Here is an 18,067-nt window from a genome sequence, read left to right on the forward strand (position 1 = left end):
CCTGTTTGAAAATGAGACTGCCATGATAGTTCTGTCTTTTAATACCCAAAATATGTTGTGTGCATATTTGGAGGTCTGTTAACCAGTTTCCAGATTATAAATAAGGGAAATAACCAACATTACGGTCTTGATATCAAATTAGGTCTCTGTCACAGAAAACCATGTTTCGTTTTGCGTGATTTTATTGTTTGATTTCATTTTTGAAAAGCAAACTTCATGAAGCTTAATTCTTTACAGAATGCTGGCAAATGGGATGGGTATGTCTGTCAAAGAAAAAAATTATATACATTTTGAACTTTTTATTTAGTATGAAAATATCTGACAACTATTTTTTTTCTTGTGGCAGCAAATAATAATAATAATAACAATAATAATCACCATATTCATAATAATACTGTTTCACACCATTCACAACAACACTTAGAGTAATAATAACCGGAACAGGTATAACGTACCTGACGATAAGAAACAAAATATTTTTAAAAAATGTACATATTTCAATAATGATTTATTCCCCACCCTTTTTATGTAAGCATTAATATTGTACGGAAATGTATAATATAGGAAATAAAATCACATTCATTTAGTTATCTTTAAATAATGGGGTTTATTATTATTATTATTATTATTATTATTAAACGTCTTAATATTAACAGATTCAGAAATATATAATCCTGGAAATATTGAATAAAATATTAAATATTAAATGTAATAAAAGTGTAGTAGTGGAAATAAAAAAATAATCTTTAATTTAATTGAGGGCACTGTTAGCATAAGGTTATTTCAAGTGCCATTTTGCAACTTGAAATCGTTTAAAAATTCAGCATTTTGATACCATTGCTTAAGATACATTGAATATGCTGTGCAGTATGGGCACTTAGACATTAGAATCTTGTCTTTGAGTAACATTGTATTCCAGTGTAAAGTCTATAAGACAGTAATCTGGATGCCATGCCAGATATCCAGCATTTGCACAGAATATTTAAGTCCAAATTGTGCATATGAAACACACACATGAGAAAATCCAATTTTAACATGTGTCAAATCAAAATCAAAGTCCAAATTTCTCACATGATAACTCACATAAGAAATTAGAACTGTGCCTTGTTTTCTACCATATATGTAATGGAAAAGAATGTTATCTAAGCTATACTTTCTTATCAGAACATTCAAATTCTCATGTGATAAAAATGTGAAGATTTGGTTAGTTGTTTCCTTGGCTCACAAGATCTAACAAACTGCACACATTAGCTTGCAAAATCTACCCAATTTGCACACATTTCTAACAAGGTTCTCATGTGCAGTTATGAGAAGCTCATGAGAATTGGTGAGATTTTTTTGTACCGGTAACTCTAATCAGTTAAGCAGAAAAAATTAAAAATAATTCTAAGAAAAAATGAAAAATAATTCTACGTTCTTTTCCAGCGCTTTCCGTATATAAGTCCAAACTGTCCATAGTTTACCAGGTATTTAGCAGGATTTCCAGGATAAATTCTTCGAAATATTTCTTGCACTGTTTTCCAGGGTTTTCCATGTTTTTCCAAGATATTCAATCCTTTTCCAGTGTATACTATGGAAGAAGTACAGCTGGGCAGTCTTAAATATGCAAATAGTCCCACCTGCACATTCAGTATGGCCACCACAACATCCATCTTGAAAATCTTGTTATCACTTACTCCATCTGAGTGGATGGTCATGTCAGCATAGTATTTTTTCACTAAACACTTTCTACCATTTAGGATTAGGTATAAATGAAAGTGATGCTGATCTATGTTCAATAGGGCTGCCACAGCAGCCAGCTTGAAATTATTTTTATCACTACTCCAAAAAATTAGAAAATCATATTGTGATGCAGTTTCTTGTCATGTCTAGTTGGTCTTAAATAAAAATGATGCCACTCACACATTTCAGTATGGCCAATACAGTGCTAATCTTAATTATGGTGTTGTTGCTACTCCTCCTGAATGGATGGTCATAACAGCATGGGATTTTCACTAAAAGACTTCTTATGATGCATAGCTGGTCTTCACATATCCAATTTGGCCATCATAGTGGCCATCTTGAAAATTTATTTTTATTACATCTCCTCATGTGTGAATCTGTTTGTTACAGGCTGGAATCCAAATCTTGCCAGTCCCAAATCCAAAAGCTTGGCAGTCACTGCTTATTACATAGTTGGAATGGTATGGACACATACGCTTTGTCCTCCAAGATATCTCCCGATTCCCACTCTTGGATAAATACATTCAACCTGGCAGCAGAAATCCCAAAGAAAACCGAGGTTATTGTTGTTGTTGTAGGGTTTAACGCCATTTTTCAGCACAAGATAGACTGTACATGGCGGTCAGTATAAATGGTAGAGGAAGAACCTGGGAAAACCCCAGAAAGATCCACCAACTCATAAGAAGCTACTGGCAAGCTTTCACACATACCCACATTGGCTGAACCTGAGACTCGAACCCATGCAGACAGAGGTGAGATGGCAATGATCATTAACAGTGAGCACATTAAACAGCTTGGCCAATCTGGGCCCTGAAAATTGAGGTCTTTTCTCAACTACTCAAACAGCCTCAATAACAGATGTTTCATCCAAACCATTCTCTTGAACATGCTCTTTTCTGGATTATATCAAACAAGCCCACAGGAGCAAACATTTTCCAAAACAAGTGGTAAACAGAATTGCTTATGCAAGAAGGCCTGAAAAGATATAAAGGGAAATGAAGAGCTTTCATAATCAGTGAATTACGTTACCTGTATGTTGACCTAATCTTTGCAAATTCCATCATGATTGTTCAGTTTCGCTAAGATCTGGCTCTCATCAGAGGGTACTCAGGTGTTTGTATTGAAAACTCTTTCTTCAATGGACATTGCCTCATAGTCACCTACAGAACCTCTGAGAGCTTTGAAAAATTACATGAAATAAACTGAACTGGTTAATAGATGTAGATGTAGCTTATTTATATCCTTCAGTGTGGGGAAAAGTAAATATCTCCTGGATATGATTGGTTATCAGCTTTGCATAAAGGTAGCAAAAGATAAATAGATAAATGAATTTCTTGTGCATCTTGGCTTATGATGGTAGGGCAGTCATCACAAGCATAGCTTTCAGGGCAGAACTCGTCTTTAACAGACGTTGTGCCTGTTGCAATGTCCCATCATACAAGCCTGTGGATGGAAGGCAGAAATAACTTTCTTGAGTTTTACCTTCAGCAGCTTCTCATTGCTTTGACAACTTGCACTTAACTTGCAAGGAGAAAAATTATCCCAATCATCCATGTCTGGGCATATGGAGTCAGTGCTACAGCCGATAGATTTCTCTCAAGATTTGAAGCTGCAGCACATACTTTTGGAGACTGAAGTTGGGTAAGGAGATGTATCTTGTACCACCTCTTACCTGTTCCATTAGTTTTCTGATCAGGAAGTATATTTGTATTTGAAGACATTAATATTTTAAGCAGATCTGTTCATTGGATGCTGATATGTCATATAACTAAGTGTGGCTGTAGTTAATAATATTGGGTAAAATCTTTGAATGACTTCCTGTTACAAACTCTTCAACAAACAATTTCCGGATGTAATAGAAAACATCCTGGTATAAAGATTTTTCAAATTGATAGAAATTGTTATGCCATCAAATACAGCTGTTATTACCAACAGCCTTCTCAGAAACTGCAGAATATGCCCATTGTGTATTCCTGCATGTTGTAGAAATGACTAACTGAGGCATGAGCCACATGGGCTTGGTGGTTGGTATACAGGACTTGCAACCAAAAGTTGCAGGTTCAAATCCAGTCATTGAATCCACCCACGTAAGCTACTGTGGTATGCATACCTTTGGACAAGGCTCTGTGTTCCAAATATTGATTTGGTACTAAGTAACCTATGTGTGTTGCAATGCCTTTTCACTAAAAGACTTCTTATGATGCATAGCTGGTCCTCACATATCCAATTTGGCCATCATAGTGGCCATCTTGAAAATTTATTTTTATTACATCTCCTCATGTGTGAATCTATTTGTCACAGGCTGGAATCCAAATCTTGCCAGTCCCAAATCCAAAAACTTCTCAGTCACTGCCTATTACATAGTTGGAATGGTATGGACATGTATGCTTTTTCGTCCAAGATATCTCCTGATTCCCACTCTTGGATAAATACATTCAACCTGGCAGCAGAAATCCCAAAGAAAACCGAGGTTGTTGTTGTAGGGTTTAACGCCATTTTTCAGATAGACTATACATGGCGGTCATTATAAATGGTGGAGGAAGAACCTGGGAAAACCCCAGAAAGATCCATCAACCCATAAGAAGCTACTGGCAAGCTTTCTCACATACCCACATTGGCTGAACCTGGGACTCGAACCCACGCAGACAGAGGTGAGATGGCAATGATCAGTAACAGTGAGCACATTAGACAGCTTGGCCACTCGGGGCCCTGAAAATTGAGGTCTTTCCTCACCTACTCAAACAGGCTTATTAACAGATGTTTCATCCAAACCATTCTCTTGAACATGCTTTGTTCTGGTTTATATCAAACAAGCCCACAGGAGCAAACATTTTCCAAAACAAGTCATAAACAGAATTGCTTATGCAAGAAGACCTGAAAAGATATAAAGAGAAGTGAAGAGCTTTCATGATCAGTGAATTGCGTTATGATTGTTCAGTTTCGCGAAGATCTGGCTCCCATATCAGAGGGTAATCTTTCTTCAATGGACAATGCCTCATAGTCACCTACAGGACCTCTGAGAGCTTTGAAAGTTACAAGAAATAAACCGAAATGGTTAATAGAGGTAGATGTTGCTTATTTATATCTTTCAGTGTGGGGAAAAGTAAATATCTCCTGGATATGATTGGTTATCAGCTTTGCATAACAGTAGCTAACCCAAGATAAAAGAATTTCTTGTACATCTTGGCTTATGATGGTAGGGCAGTCATCACAAGCACAGCTTTCGGGGCAGAAATCTTCTTTAACAATCGTTGTGCCTATTGCAATGTCCTATCATACAAGCCTGTGGATGGAGGACAGAGTTTTACATTCAGCAGCTTCTCATTGCTTTGACAACTTGCACTTAACTTGCAAGGAGAAAAATTATCCCAATCAGCCATTCTGGGCATAAAGAGTCAGTACTGCAGCCTGTATATTTCTCTCAAGATTTGAAGCTGCAGCACATACTTTTGGAGACTGAAGTTGGGTAAGGAGATGTATCATGTACCACCTCTTACCTGTTCCATTAGTTTTCTGATCAGGAAGTATATTTGTATTTGAAGACATTAATATTTTAAGCAGATCTGTTCATTGGATGCTGATATGTCATATAACTAAGTGTGGCTGTAGTTAATAATATTGGGCAAAATCTTTGAATGACTTCCTGTTACAAACTCTTCAACAAACAATTTCTGGATGTAATAGAAAACATCCTGGTATAAAGATTTTTCAAATTGATGGAAATTGTTATGCCATCAAATACAGCTGTTATTACCAATAGCCTTCTCAGTAACTGTAGAATATGCCCACTGTGCATTCCTGCATGTTGTAGAAATGACTAACTGAGGCATGAGCCACATGGGCTTGGTGCTTTGTATACAGGACTTGCAATCAAAAGTTGCAGGTTCAAATCCAGACATTGAATCCACCCAGGTAAGCTACTGTGGTATGCATACCTTTGGGCAAGGCTTTGTGCTCCAAAAATTGCTTTGGTACTAAATAACCTATGTTCGTTGCAATGCCATGAAAACCAAACCAAATCAGAAACTCCAAAATAGCATTTGACCACCATTACTAAATGCAGAAAGAAAGAAACATTCACTGAACAATACAAATATTTTTTTTATAAAGTGTTCCACAGAACAACAAAATTTGACCAATTTGAACAGAGGATGCTAATGTGCTGTCAAGTATGGATGAGGATAGAAAACTGGAGAAACCTTGAAAAAATTATTTTCATAATATATCCAATCATGATCATATGACAGATTTCTACAGACATCACACTACTGACCCAGATTTCTTGACTGATTCCTCTTGTACAGTGCTGTCAAACACATGATGCCAGCCAGGTAAAGGCTGTAAGACCCACTTAGACTTCTGGTAAAATGTGTCCTGTTGGTAGCATCATGCAAGTCATGTTTCAATCAGTATGACATCACTCAATGATTTGCCACAGTTAATTGCATGTGAAGATAATAATTATGTTGTGTTACAACAGAAGTTTAGGTTCAATCAAATTATCTTTCATCAGCATTGCAAACATTAGCATTATGATAGTATTTGTAAATTAAATTGAATTGGAATGGGCTTATCTGAACTGTTAACAGTATTTATTCACGGTAAAAATATATTTCTTTCATTGCAGGTGGTGTAGGCCTGTCACCAGAAAAGATTGCACAAGTGATGTACTCTGCATGCACAGAATTTGCCAAATCGCAGCCAGTCTATCTGAAGAAGATTCGAGTGGTCCTGTTCCAAGACACAATGTTGACAAAATTTGTTCAAGCAATCAGTACCCACAGCTCTGGTCAAGGAGAATCCCAAGGTATAGTACTTTCCCCTTAGAGGTATAATACATATATCAGATTTTCACCATATTGTGAGTGAAAAGTTCAGTGTAGGCAAATAACAAGAATATGAACTAAGAGGAATATCAAATCTATGTGTTGTTTTGCTTACCCCAAAATTGTATAATTGGAAAAAATACAGTCTCAGCACTAAGGGTGTATGATGTCAATAATTTACAATGTACCCCAGGGACATCTTTTTTCACAACAAAATTTTTCTCTTTGCTTTCAGTGTGTAGTACTCCAGTAACAGGAAAATACACCACAAGAGAAAGCAAGCAAAGCAGTCTGGTCTTCATCATCACTGCAGATTCAGAGTTTAATGTACAAGAAGCCATCAAGGATCTGGAAGGCTTTGTAAAACTGCTTTCTTTTTAGAAAGAAAATAATTTCCCAGAGAAATAATTTCAAATCTGCTGAATGAGACAGGTATATTTGTTCACTGAATACTACATTATGAAAATGTTGACTTGTGTATTCTATTAACTCAGATCATGTCCCCTTCCCCAAGGCAAGTGAGAGTGTATTGCTTTTGTGCTGTTGTATACCTATGCAATTCTTTATTTATGAGCAAAATGTCTTTCTAACCATTGGATAAACAAAGGATATAATTATTATTATTATTATTAAAATCATCTTGTTTTTATGTTGTCAATGAAGGTGCATTTCACTCTGCAAGTTTTTATTTGTGAGTAGCATATCTTGCAAAAACTGGACCAAACCAGAACTAATTTGATGTGGTGATGCTTGACAGGGTTCAATGATCTAGTTATATCTGTTAACTTGTGATCCAATTTAATAGGGCACTTGATTATAGTACATGCATATAAAACAGCATAACCTTGTGAACAAGATATATCTGGTATCATGGCACCAAACCAGACTTTATTTTAAATGCAGATGCCTTAGAATATTCCCATTACCTGATGAGGTTCTGATAGGATTAACCTGAAATTCAGGTGACATTTGATGCCTTGAGGATAATCAAAAGTGTTCCATTAAATCTAACTGAATATGATTTGAAGATGGGTGTCTCTAGATTATGGCGGCATTGACCTCAGGATCCATTGTTTATTGGTCATGCTTAACTAGTGAGCAGTGTAGCAATGGTAATTCTTGTTGCATTGATTTCATTACTGGTTCCAATGCAAATATAGCAATACCTGTCAGAATGTGACAGCTATGTTTTCAGCCTTTGTGCTTTTGAGGTAATTGTTTTGCCTTTTTCACTTGATTACACCTTACACTGACATTTATATGTATTGTTCATTTTGGTATATTAAACAGAAATAAAAATGAAGAAAAAATGTGTTGTTTTTAGTATCATCTCAGTTCCACACATCATATTAATTTGATATCTAAAAAAAAATATTGCTGCATAAGAATAGCACAAGATTGTTCACTGTAGACCTACATGTACTTTCCATATTGCTATTTATAGCTGATGGATATCTGACATATTTCCAAGAAAACAGATGGTTACTTCAATCTGAAACCTTATCTCCCAGATTCATTATATAGAATTGGATAGCGGACCAGTCAGTACTTTTTCAAAAAATGGTGCACAATGTTAAGTTAAACAGACTTATCAGTGCACCCAAAGACACTTGTTTGTAATAGTAAAAAGTGGGATATTAATGATAACCCATTCCTGTACTCCCAATTAACACAAGGTAACAAACTCTCAGTTCAAAATCTAACCACTCTTTGCTAATTGTCTATTTGTGCTAATTGTCTACTATATGTGCTAATTGTCTGTGCATTTAGTGATTCAGATCTTACACTGCCATTAAGAAGACATTCCAAGTCTTTACCCCATGTAAGATTTAAGAACTTGTTTTCTAATTGCCATTCTTACTTGTAGTTCCAGTCTGCTTCAGAGTGAATGCAACTATTTGGGCATTATGTATATCACAAATGAATACCCCCCAAAAACTATTTAAATTAAAATTAAAATAAAGTTTGTTTTCTATCAGGAGCATTTGAAAGATAACATTGTGTAGTTTTTCAACAAATCTGCTCTTTTTCTGTATTGTACATTTATATATTGGGATCAAAACCAGTAGTCATTTGCATAAAGGAAGAGTTATCCCTGAAGTAATCACAATCAAGGTACATTCACTTTCCAGTAGACTAGACATGTTGTCCTTTATACGGTGTTATAGTAGTCAAGATACAAATCAACAGAGAAACTTCAAATAAAAGTGGCCATAAAAAAAACCGGTAAGGTACTTGAATCATACATGAGGAAAAGGTTTTGAATGTCTTTAGGGTGGTGCAAGTTATGAGTGAGTAAATGCTGCACAGATAGTATATAAAGACAATTAAGAGTTATCGAGGGTCAGATTTCAAACTGCCAGAGTTGTTGAGCACATTGTTATGCTTGGTGCAGAAATTATGAAGTTGATTTTATGATTACTCAACAAAAGATAGACATGTAGACTTGTTAAAATGAGTGATATATATCTGTCCATGTGCCAATTGTTACACAAACAAATATTATTAAGGAATGATGTATTCACCTTAAGAGCATCCATAAAGATGATGTGAAAGCGCTCAAAGAAATAAAGCATGGATATTTGTCTATCTTCTGTTACACACGTATATATATATATATGTGTGTGCATATATATATATATATATATATATATATATATATATATATATATATATATATATATATATATATATATATATCTTTGTATATAATCTGTATCCTTGGATGCCAATTCTAACTGGGCACCACTTATAATACATTTAGATATATTCATATATACAAAATTTCCAATTCTCATAGAAAAAGGTCATTTTTATGTTTATATTTTAAGAGATTAAATTGTTAAGTAATGATGTGTCTGATGTATATTAGATTTTTTTATTTTAGACCTCTATGAAGAAAACAGAATTGGTGCAATTGAGTATATATCCTGTAATTATGTACATTTTGTTGAATTGATTATTATCAATATCAAACCTTCTTATTTATGTAATGCTTGTTTTTCATTGTTTCTGTGTAAATGAAGAATATTACTTTTTTTTTACCTTATGTCTATGAAACTTTGCACCACCCCCATCGTGCCATCCACAAAAGTGGCGTTCATGCACACAGCATATGGTTTTCACCTGCTGGAGCAATAACCCCAACTAATCTGGTAGTAGTATGTCTCTGAGGTGATATTAATAATGCATCTATGTAAAGCATAGGATTATTTACAGATAGATACAATATCATTCATTTCTTGTTGTCCCTAATGTACCTATATGTATGTTATAGCTATTTTTACCACAACTCCAAAAAGAGCTAACCAGAGGCCTGGTGAGAAGTCACATGTCATAAAAACCATTGTATTTTTTAAAACAATTTCTCAACAAAGCCCAAGAACACTTGCCTTATGTTGACATCAGTTATTTACTACCACTTATGTGAGCTGGCTGCAATTTACATCATTACATTTTCTCCCCAGTTTATGATCTTTACACAATAGGTGTGACTTGCATCAACACACTGTTTGAGTTCATGTAGAGACATGAACTGTACAGTTTTTCAAACAGTCCTCAACATCCTATTTCAAGCTGCTTGTTTTGCCCTTTGCAAATACAAATCTATACAACATATTTGGCATGCACTAAGTGTGGATGGCTAGATTTTGGTCTTTTGCATCAGAATGCATCCAAAAGAGACTAAAAATAAACTGAATAAAGAAACTGTCTGGTTAAATTTATTCCATAGGTAAACACTCACTCCCATCAAACTGAATGATGTAGAAGGTACTGATACTCTTAATAAATCTATTATGACTGCAACACAATAATCTTAAGATCCTTCTGAAAGGATGTGATCTTTACCGTAGTCAAGTGATCATACAGACTCAGAAATGTTGTATGCCTTTTGATTTAAACACAGCATTAAATCTGACAATACAATTATCTTCTACAAACAGTTGACTGAACATGGTATGACATTGTCATATGAAATTATGTATACAATTGAAGAGTTTTGTTTTGTTTTGTTTGGTGCTTTATGGCACAGCAATACAAGGAAGTTATTTAGTGCTGAGGCCATTGGTCAAAAGTGTCTTGCCCAAAGACATACCATTTTAGCTGACCAAGGCTGATGTGGTACAAATGAAGAGTATAGGTAAAAATGTATATATTCATGTACAACAAGTACTTTTTCTAGAGGTGTGTTAAGTGTCAGCACTTTTAAACAGGATAAATACAAATACTTATTTGATATGTTTACAAAATATAAACAGCAAAAACAGTCTGTCAGTTTCTTTTAGATATGACAAGAAAATTGTTGATATATGATTGACAGTTTAGGACTTGTATAATTCTGCATCATATTTATTAGAATTTTGCCACTTTAAGAATATCATATTTTTATAGGGATATGGTGGTTTTTGCTAATGGTCTGATTCCATAGTTTAGCATAAAAATTGCATGTCTTTTTTTATTTTTATTGTGACACTAAGGACAATAGCACTTTATTTATTTACAAATAATAGGGTTTTCTTTGTTATTTGAGGAGGCCTTTCCACTTCTGTTGAATAGAGTCTAAAATTTCTTGGTATGATACAAGATGAACATATACATTGTTACTTACACTCTCTCTTTTGATAAACTCGGCATGAAATTTTAATAATGCATGGTACCTTAATGTTTATTACTATGAAATCTAGAAATTGCAATCTATGCGTATATTGTGATAATGTACCTTTATATAGGTTTGTAGACAATCTATGCCTGTATGTACCTTTATATAGGTTTTTAGACAATCTATGCCTGTATGTACCTTTATATAGGTTTTTAGACAATCTATGCCTGTATGTACCTTTATATAGGCATTTAGATAATCTATGCCTGTATGTACCTTTATATAAGCTTTTAGACAATCTATGCCTGTATGTACCTTTATATAGGCCTTTAGATAATCTATGCCTGTATGTACCTTTATATAAGCTTTTAGACAATCTATGCCTGTATGTACCTTGATATAGGCCTTTAGATAATCTATGCCTTTATTGTAATAATGTACCTTTATATAGGCATTTAGACAATCTATGTCTTTATTGTAAAAATGTACCTTTATTTAGGCATTTAGACAATCTATGCATATATTATAATAATGTACCTTTATATAGGCCTTTAAACAATCCATGCCTTTATTGTAATAAAGTACCTTTATATAGGCATTTAGACACATTATGCCTATATTGTAATAATGTACCTTTATATAGGTGGTTAGACAATCTATGCTTATATTGTAATAATGTACATTTATATAGACATTTAGACAATCTGTGATGGGGCTCCGAGTGGCTGAGTGGTCTAAAGCACTCTCCATTATTGATCACTGCCATCTCACCTCTGTCTGCATGGATTTGAGTCTTGGATTCAGCCAATGTGGGTATGTGAGAAAGCTTGCCAGTAGCTTCTCATGGGTCGGTGGTTCTTTCCGCAGTTTTCCCTGGTTCTTTCTCCACCATTAATACTGGCCACCTTGTATAGCCTATCATGTGCTGAAAAATGGTGTTAAACCCACAACAACAACAACAACAATAGACACTCTATGCTTATATTGTAATAATGTACCTTTATATAGGCCTTTAGGCAAACATTTATGCTATCTTCTGCTATCTAGCTTTGGCCTCAGGGTCATTACTTGATCATGATTGAACTATTTATAACTTTACCCACATGCATACTGCATATTTTGATTTACAGTGATTTCTGAATGCCACACTCAGATAAACATGCATGCACACACAATGAAAATTATATAAATAAATACATTTTAATACATTTTTTATATTTGAGAAGACTTCTTATATATTACTTCCCGCAATTCAATGAGCACAAACAAATATATACTGATATGCAGCTTTTGACATTTAAGTCCTCATTGAAAAATGGTTCATTTGTCCATTATTGAATAACATGTACCATTTATATACATCATTTTCATTATCCTAACTTATTACATAGGACCTAGCAGTTACCTCTTCATATTAATGTGGTATATTATGTTTCATGTTGTTACTTTCAAATATTGAATAAACATTTTTGTGCAGTTAGTGAAGATGGGGGAAATATGTTGCTGTAGCTTGCATACAGACTAAAACCTTAATATGGTGACCATGACAGATGAATATCAGACAACAGTGGAAATTAGCCATATTTATATGATTGATAAACTTAACTTAAGCTACTGTCAAGGAAAATGAAAAATATTTTGAGCTTTTCATGTTACTACAACTGTTTATTTCAATTCATTTTATGGTATTTGTTTGGAAAGCAAAATGTTTAGGTACACATCATACCAACTTATAATAGTCTTTCCCATTACAAATACAAAACATGCATCAGGTGAACCTTACTTATAAAGGAATAAGGGTGAGTTCCCATGTGATGATAGGTTACACATAAATGTATTAATCCACATATACAAATATAGGAACAGTTCTTTTATTATTGAACATTTTGCTGGCATTTTTGGACAAATAAACATTATCATATTTGAATTGTAATATGATGGCTTCAGATATATGTAAACTTATATGTATACAAATATATTGACATTTACACAGATATAGATATACATGCATATGCAAACACATATACAGGCATGCATGCATACATGTAGATACTCATGCTTATAGTTTCATACACATTCATAAACATGGACACATATGCATACACATCTGCACAAACATGATTAAGTACACACACACATGTATATTGATTAGTTAAATGATGATTGGGGAAGTGAAAACCAAGAAATTCCCTTGCAGAAAAATTATACTACTATTAATAATAATAATAATAATAACAACAAGAACAACAACAACAGTGCTTAAGACTTTAAAATGGCAACAGTGATATTGTGGAAAAAAGACATTTCAATATAATTTTCCTAAACTGTATTGTTTGGCCTGCAGGCTCAAAAGCAGTACATTTGAGATAAAAATGAACCTAATTAAAAACTTAAATATTAAGAGTATCATTGCCAAACAAAAGAATGTATAGGTCATTATGAACTGGAAGTTTGTGTAGGTTATTTACCAGTATCAGGAGGATAACTGCTTAATTTATATTCAAAGAAATTGTATTATGCTGTTAAACTGGATTTGGAGCAAGTATACAGTATATTGGCACCAGTATTGTTCAAAATAGACCAGCCTTAAACACTTCTTCCTCAGTGTGACATGAATGACAGACATTGTTTTTTTTCCTGTGGAGTAGTAGGATGGTCCTTGCTTGTTTTTATTTAACTGTTTTTGGAAGAGATGTTCAAGCTGAATTTCTCAGTTCTTTAGTAGATTGTTCCACAGTTTGATAGTAGAGTGTAATAAACTCTTAGTACCTCTAAGGACAAAATGGTACTTCAAACTTTAAACTGTATTGTAAAGAATATATCTGGCCCCTCCATGTTCAACAACCATTTGTGGAATAATTTCATTTTAAAAGCCAAGTGTCATATGATTAACCATTTTATAAAAATGTAACAAGTTTGTGGACTTTTCTAAAACCTATTAAAGGTAGCCAGCCAGATTCTTTATACAAAGCTGAAGAGCTAACATGTATGGCAAGTCTTGTTATAATTTTTGCTGCTTGCTTTTATACATTTTCAAGTTGATTAGTGTCAGTTTCGCTACACCCATCCCATACTACATATACATTCTCTAAAAATGGATGAGTTTTATATATATATATATATATATATATATATATATATATATAAAAATATATATATATATATATATATATATATATATATATATATATATATATATATATATATATATAAACTTGATTGTTCTCATTATTATTATTCTCATTATGCTAAATAAGTTTTTTAGTGTGGTTTCACCAACTTCCATTGCCTGTCAGAGTTACTCCAAGGTGTTAGTGAATATCTCCAAAGGCATATATGTATCATCAAAAAGTAATTTTGAATGAGAAATTTGAGTAAATGAGAAATGTTTAATGAGACAGCTGATGTTTTTGCTGAATTTAAAGAGACAAGTAAATGTTTTTGATCCATCTATGTTATCTTTCTAGTTCTTGGTATATTTGGAGTTCAGTAATATTAATGTCAATTAAAACTAAAGGCATAAAACTCATCAGAAAAAAGTCTTGTTATACTAGCATTATGTATATCTATATTATTTATACTATTTTCATAATAATACATTTTGTAAGGGTCATTTAGTTAATGACATTTTTATGCTACAAATCTTATGCTCATAGTTTTGTACTATAAGATGAGTCATTTACCAAATGCCTAGATTCATTCATTCATAAGTTTCAAGGTTTAGTCATGCTTTTAAGTACAAGTAAACATGGCATGATCCAACAAGTACATGAGCTCTTGAGAATGCAGGTTGTGTGTTCTTTAAAAAATGGCTCCTGGCCTTTCTCCTGATTAGCTAGTGTAAATCACAAGACCCTTGTTGACTGTTAAGAGTATTTCAAAATCAATGATTCATTGACAGCCTGGAATTGCATTCTTGCAATTGTGTGTTAGCTTGATATTTAATATAATTATTACATGGAATTAGACATTCTTAATAGTATTGCTGGTCTTTTTAGACTTATATGAGAGGTTTGATTCATTTATTTAATTTTAATCATTCTGTGGTATTATAGTGCTTTAACATTTGTATTAATAGCTGTGTTTCAATTACTGCAAATTTATTCAAATACATATGGATTTACAGTACAGTGATGATTCTTCTGTAATGTTGGCACATCAGTACAATACAGTCATCATTCTGAATACTTTTGGAACATATTTGGAATGCTTGGAACTATTGGAATTGATAGAACTGTTAGGATTTTAGGAATTTATATTCCATACTGTAAGTAATTTTTAATTTTTTTTTAATTCTATCACTTTTTAATTTTGTGGAATTAAAAAAATAATTCAGTGATATAAAACTTGCTGGTTACCTCTCTTTCTTGTTTATTAGTTTAAGACAATAATGTGGTAACACTAAATAAACCTGTAATATCATTAATATAAATAAGAAACAATAGTGCACCAAGTATGCATCCTTCTTGGATACCTGCTCTATTATATTTTATGCACGATGTATCTGAATTTAAGAGAACTCTTTTCTTTTTAATGATAAATAATCATAAAACCAGTTTAGCTTGCTTCCTCATATTCCATATTCACTATGTTTGCATAATAATGATGATTTTGTTTCAATAACTTGTTGAATGATGTTTGTTTCCAGCTTCTTTTTTATTGATTTTCAACGCATTATAATCTTTATCAATACTAGGTTCTACATTTGTAATATCGTCATGCTCTCGCTCAGCATCATCATATGACTTAATCCTATGTTGAATTTCTGATATTGCATTTAATGCAGTATTAATGTGATATACATTATACTTTTTTATCACCAATGAGAGAGTCTGTTAGAACTATATATGCTGTTGTTAGCATGTTAGCATCAGTACAATTATCTACCATTTCCAGAAATGTCTTTTGGTCATAATAGTTCATGCCTAGTACAAGAAATATTCGATGTTTAGCAGATGTGTCTTTGAGCTTAGAATTTTTACAAAACTTATTTTTTCTTGTTTCAGCAAGCTTATCTAGCTTGTCATGAATCTTTTTTAGTCACTCTTGCTCTGGTTGTGTTACCGCCATGTGATTTTGTTTTTACAAGGTTAGATTTATTGATTGTCAACAGATTTTCTTTATTTAGATCAATAAGTGTATTTGTCAACAAAACCTCAAGTTGTAATCGTTGTTCCTCACATTCACTTACAGGACAGTATTTACTAATCTCTAATTGCCTATTTCATTTGAGGGCCTCTCATTCCTGCAAATGTAACAAAGTTGTCATTGTTCTCATTTAAACCGTGTGAATCTAAAGTTATTTTTTTTCAAAATCGAGCATCTATATTTACAGCTCTTGCTTCCTCAGCACTTTCTGGGTTTAGTGAATCAACATCAGCTATTTCGATCTCTGTTCTCGGATTTAGTGTAAAATTATAACACTTTTGTACTCTGATCAATGGAGGATCAACAGACATTATAAATTATAATTACATTAATTTAAATCGTCAAGTGTATACGTCTGAAACATCGTCAAACCTGGATAAGAACTTTGTGCACTGATGGTATATATCTGAAAATAAAGATTCGTGTCAACAGCTTTAGCATTAGCAAGAGTAAATTGCTGACTTGTTATATAAATGTTTGTCACATTATATAATGTCATCCAGACCATATTATCAGACAATCCTTCTAATCGCCAATTATAAATTGGTCTGAGATTAACATTTAATCAACCTTGCAGTTAAAATTTCCATATTGCAATGGTCCCTTGATAGTGTAATCTGACCCAAGAGTTACTAGGTATATATTTCTCCATTTGTGGTCCACTCTAACCCGCCAGATATAAGACTGTTAAATGCAAATGCTTGATTTGGATTATTTCTAGGATAGTGTGTTGATGCAGATGCAATAAAACCCCAATAATTATAAAGTGCATCAGTGAGATGTGGGATGTGACTGACACTAATTTAGCTCGTTTTGTACTACCTGCAACAACACTATACACATAATGTTTATTTACAAGATAAAATGCAACAAACGGAATATAAGTAGAAGTTATCTTGTTGGCAACCATACTGATCACACCTGCTATCGTAGCTCCCGATTTCTTTACATAAATTGCATTTGTTGCAGTAATTGTACATGCTGATGCTACACTTATTTCAGTGTTTATTTGTAAGATCAGATGCGGCAATTGCATTATACAACAATGTGATTTTGTTAGCACCCATGTTTAACGTATGTGTCATCATATCATTGGATTTTATCACAAAATTGTCTTTGACAAAACTTTACATTTGCTACAAAAGTGTAGTCGGTCAGTGATGTGCTATCAAGTTGAATATAAGATATTAATTTCCTGCCCATATCTATGGTTCCATTCGTAGTTCCACCGGTTAGTGACAACTTGTTATTGTCTACCATATTAAGCTGTGCATAACTTACAGCCTGTGTGTAAGTTAATTTAGCAGGAGGGTATTCTGTTTCCAGATTTATTATTTTATTACCTACAATATTTATCAATCCAGTCATTGTTCCACCTGTCAGCAATAACTTGCTATTATCAATCATTTTAAATTGTGCATAACTTACAGCTTGTGTATTATTTACGTTGACAGGAGGATATGTTGTTTCAAGGCATTTGTTGACCTGACATTCTTAAGTTATGCAATAAAATTTGTGAATACCTAATATAGAATGAGCATAATTAACTTTGACACAGAGTGATTAATCAAACATCAACATAACCATCACCTACCAGATTGTCATTATCTGATAGTAGGACGAACTGGATCAGGCAAAACTAACCTGCTGAAGAATCTGTTACTTAATGACAACTTCAGCTACAGTAGGTAAATATCTACATAATAATTCCACAGCAGAACAAATACGAAAAATGAAAAAAATGAACTTGGCGTTGGTGATGATATTTTTA

The 18,067-nt window shown here is 33.2% G+C and overlaps 1 protein-coding gene across 1 annotated transcript in view; it reads left to right on the plus strand.

Annotated features, from left to right (window-relative positions):
* Window positions 1–17,830, plus strand: part of LOC149794969 (protein mono-ADP-ribosyltransferase PARP14-like) — a 137,181-nt gene extending 119,351 nt beyond the window's left edge. The window contains exons 15-16 of the mRNA XM_089964629.1: window positions 6,350–6,529; window positions 6,784–17,830. Coding sequence (XP_089820755.1) covers window positions 6,350–6,529; window positions 6,784–6,929 — 326 coding nt within the window. The 3' untranslated portion in view covers window positions 6,930–17,830. The remainder of the gene's footprint in view (window positions 1–6,349; window positions 6,530–6,783) is intronic.
* The last annotated feature ends 237 nt before the right edge of the window (window positions 17,831–18,067 follow it).

This window comes from Sinohyriopsis cumingii, chromosome 7 (assembly GCF_028554795.1).
Source record: "Sinohyriopsis cumingii isolate HCF-2022 chromosome 7, ASM2855479v2, whole genome shotgun sequence".
NCBI classification, from domain to species: domain Eukaryota; kingdom Metazoa; phylum Mollusca; class Bivalvia; order Unionida; family Unionidae; genus Sinohyriopsis; species Sinohyriopsis cumingii.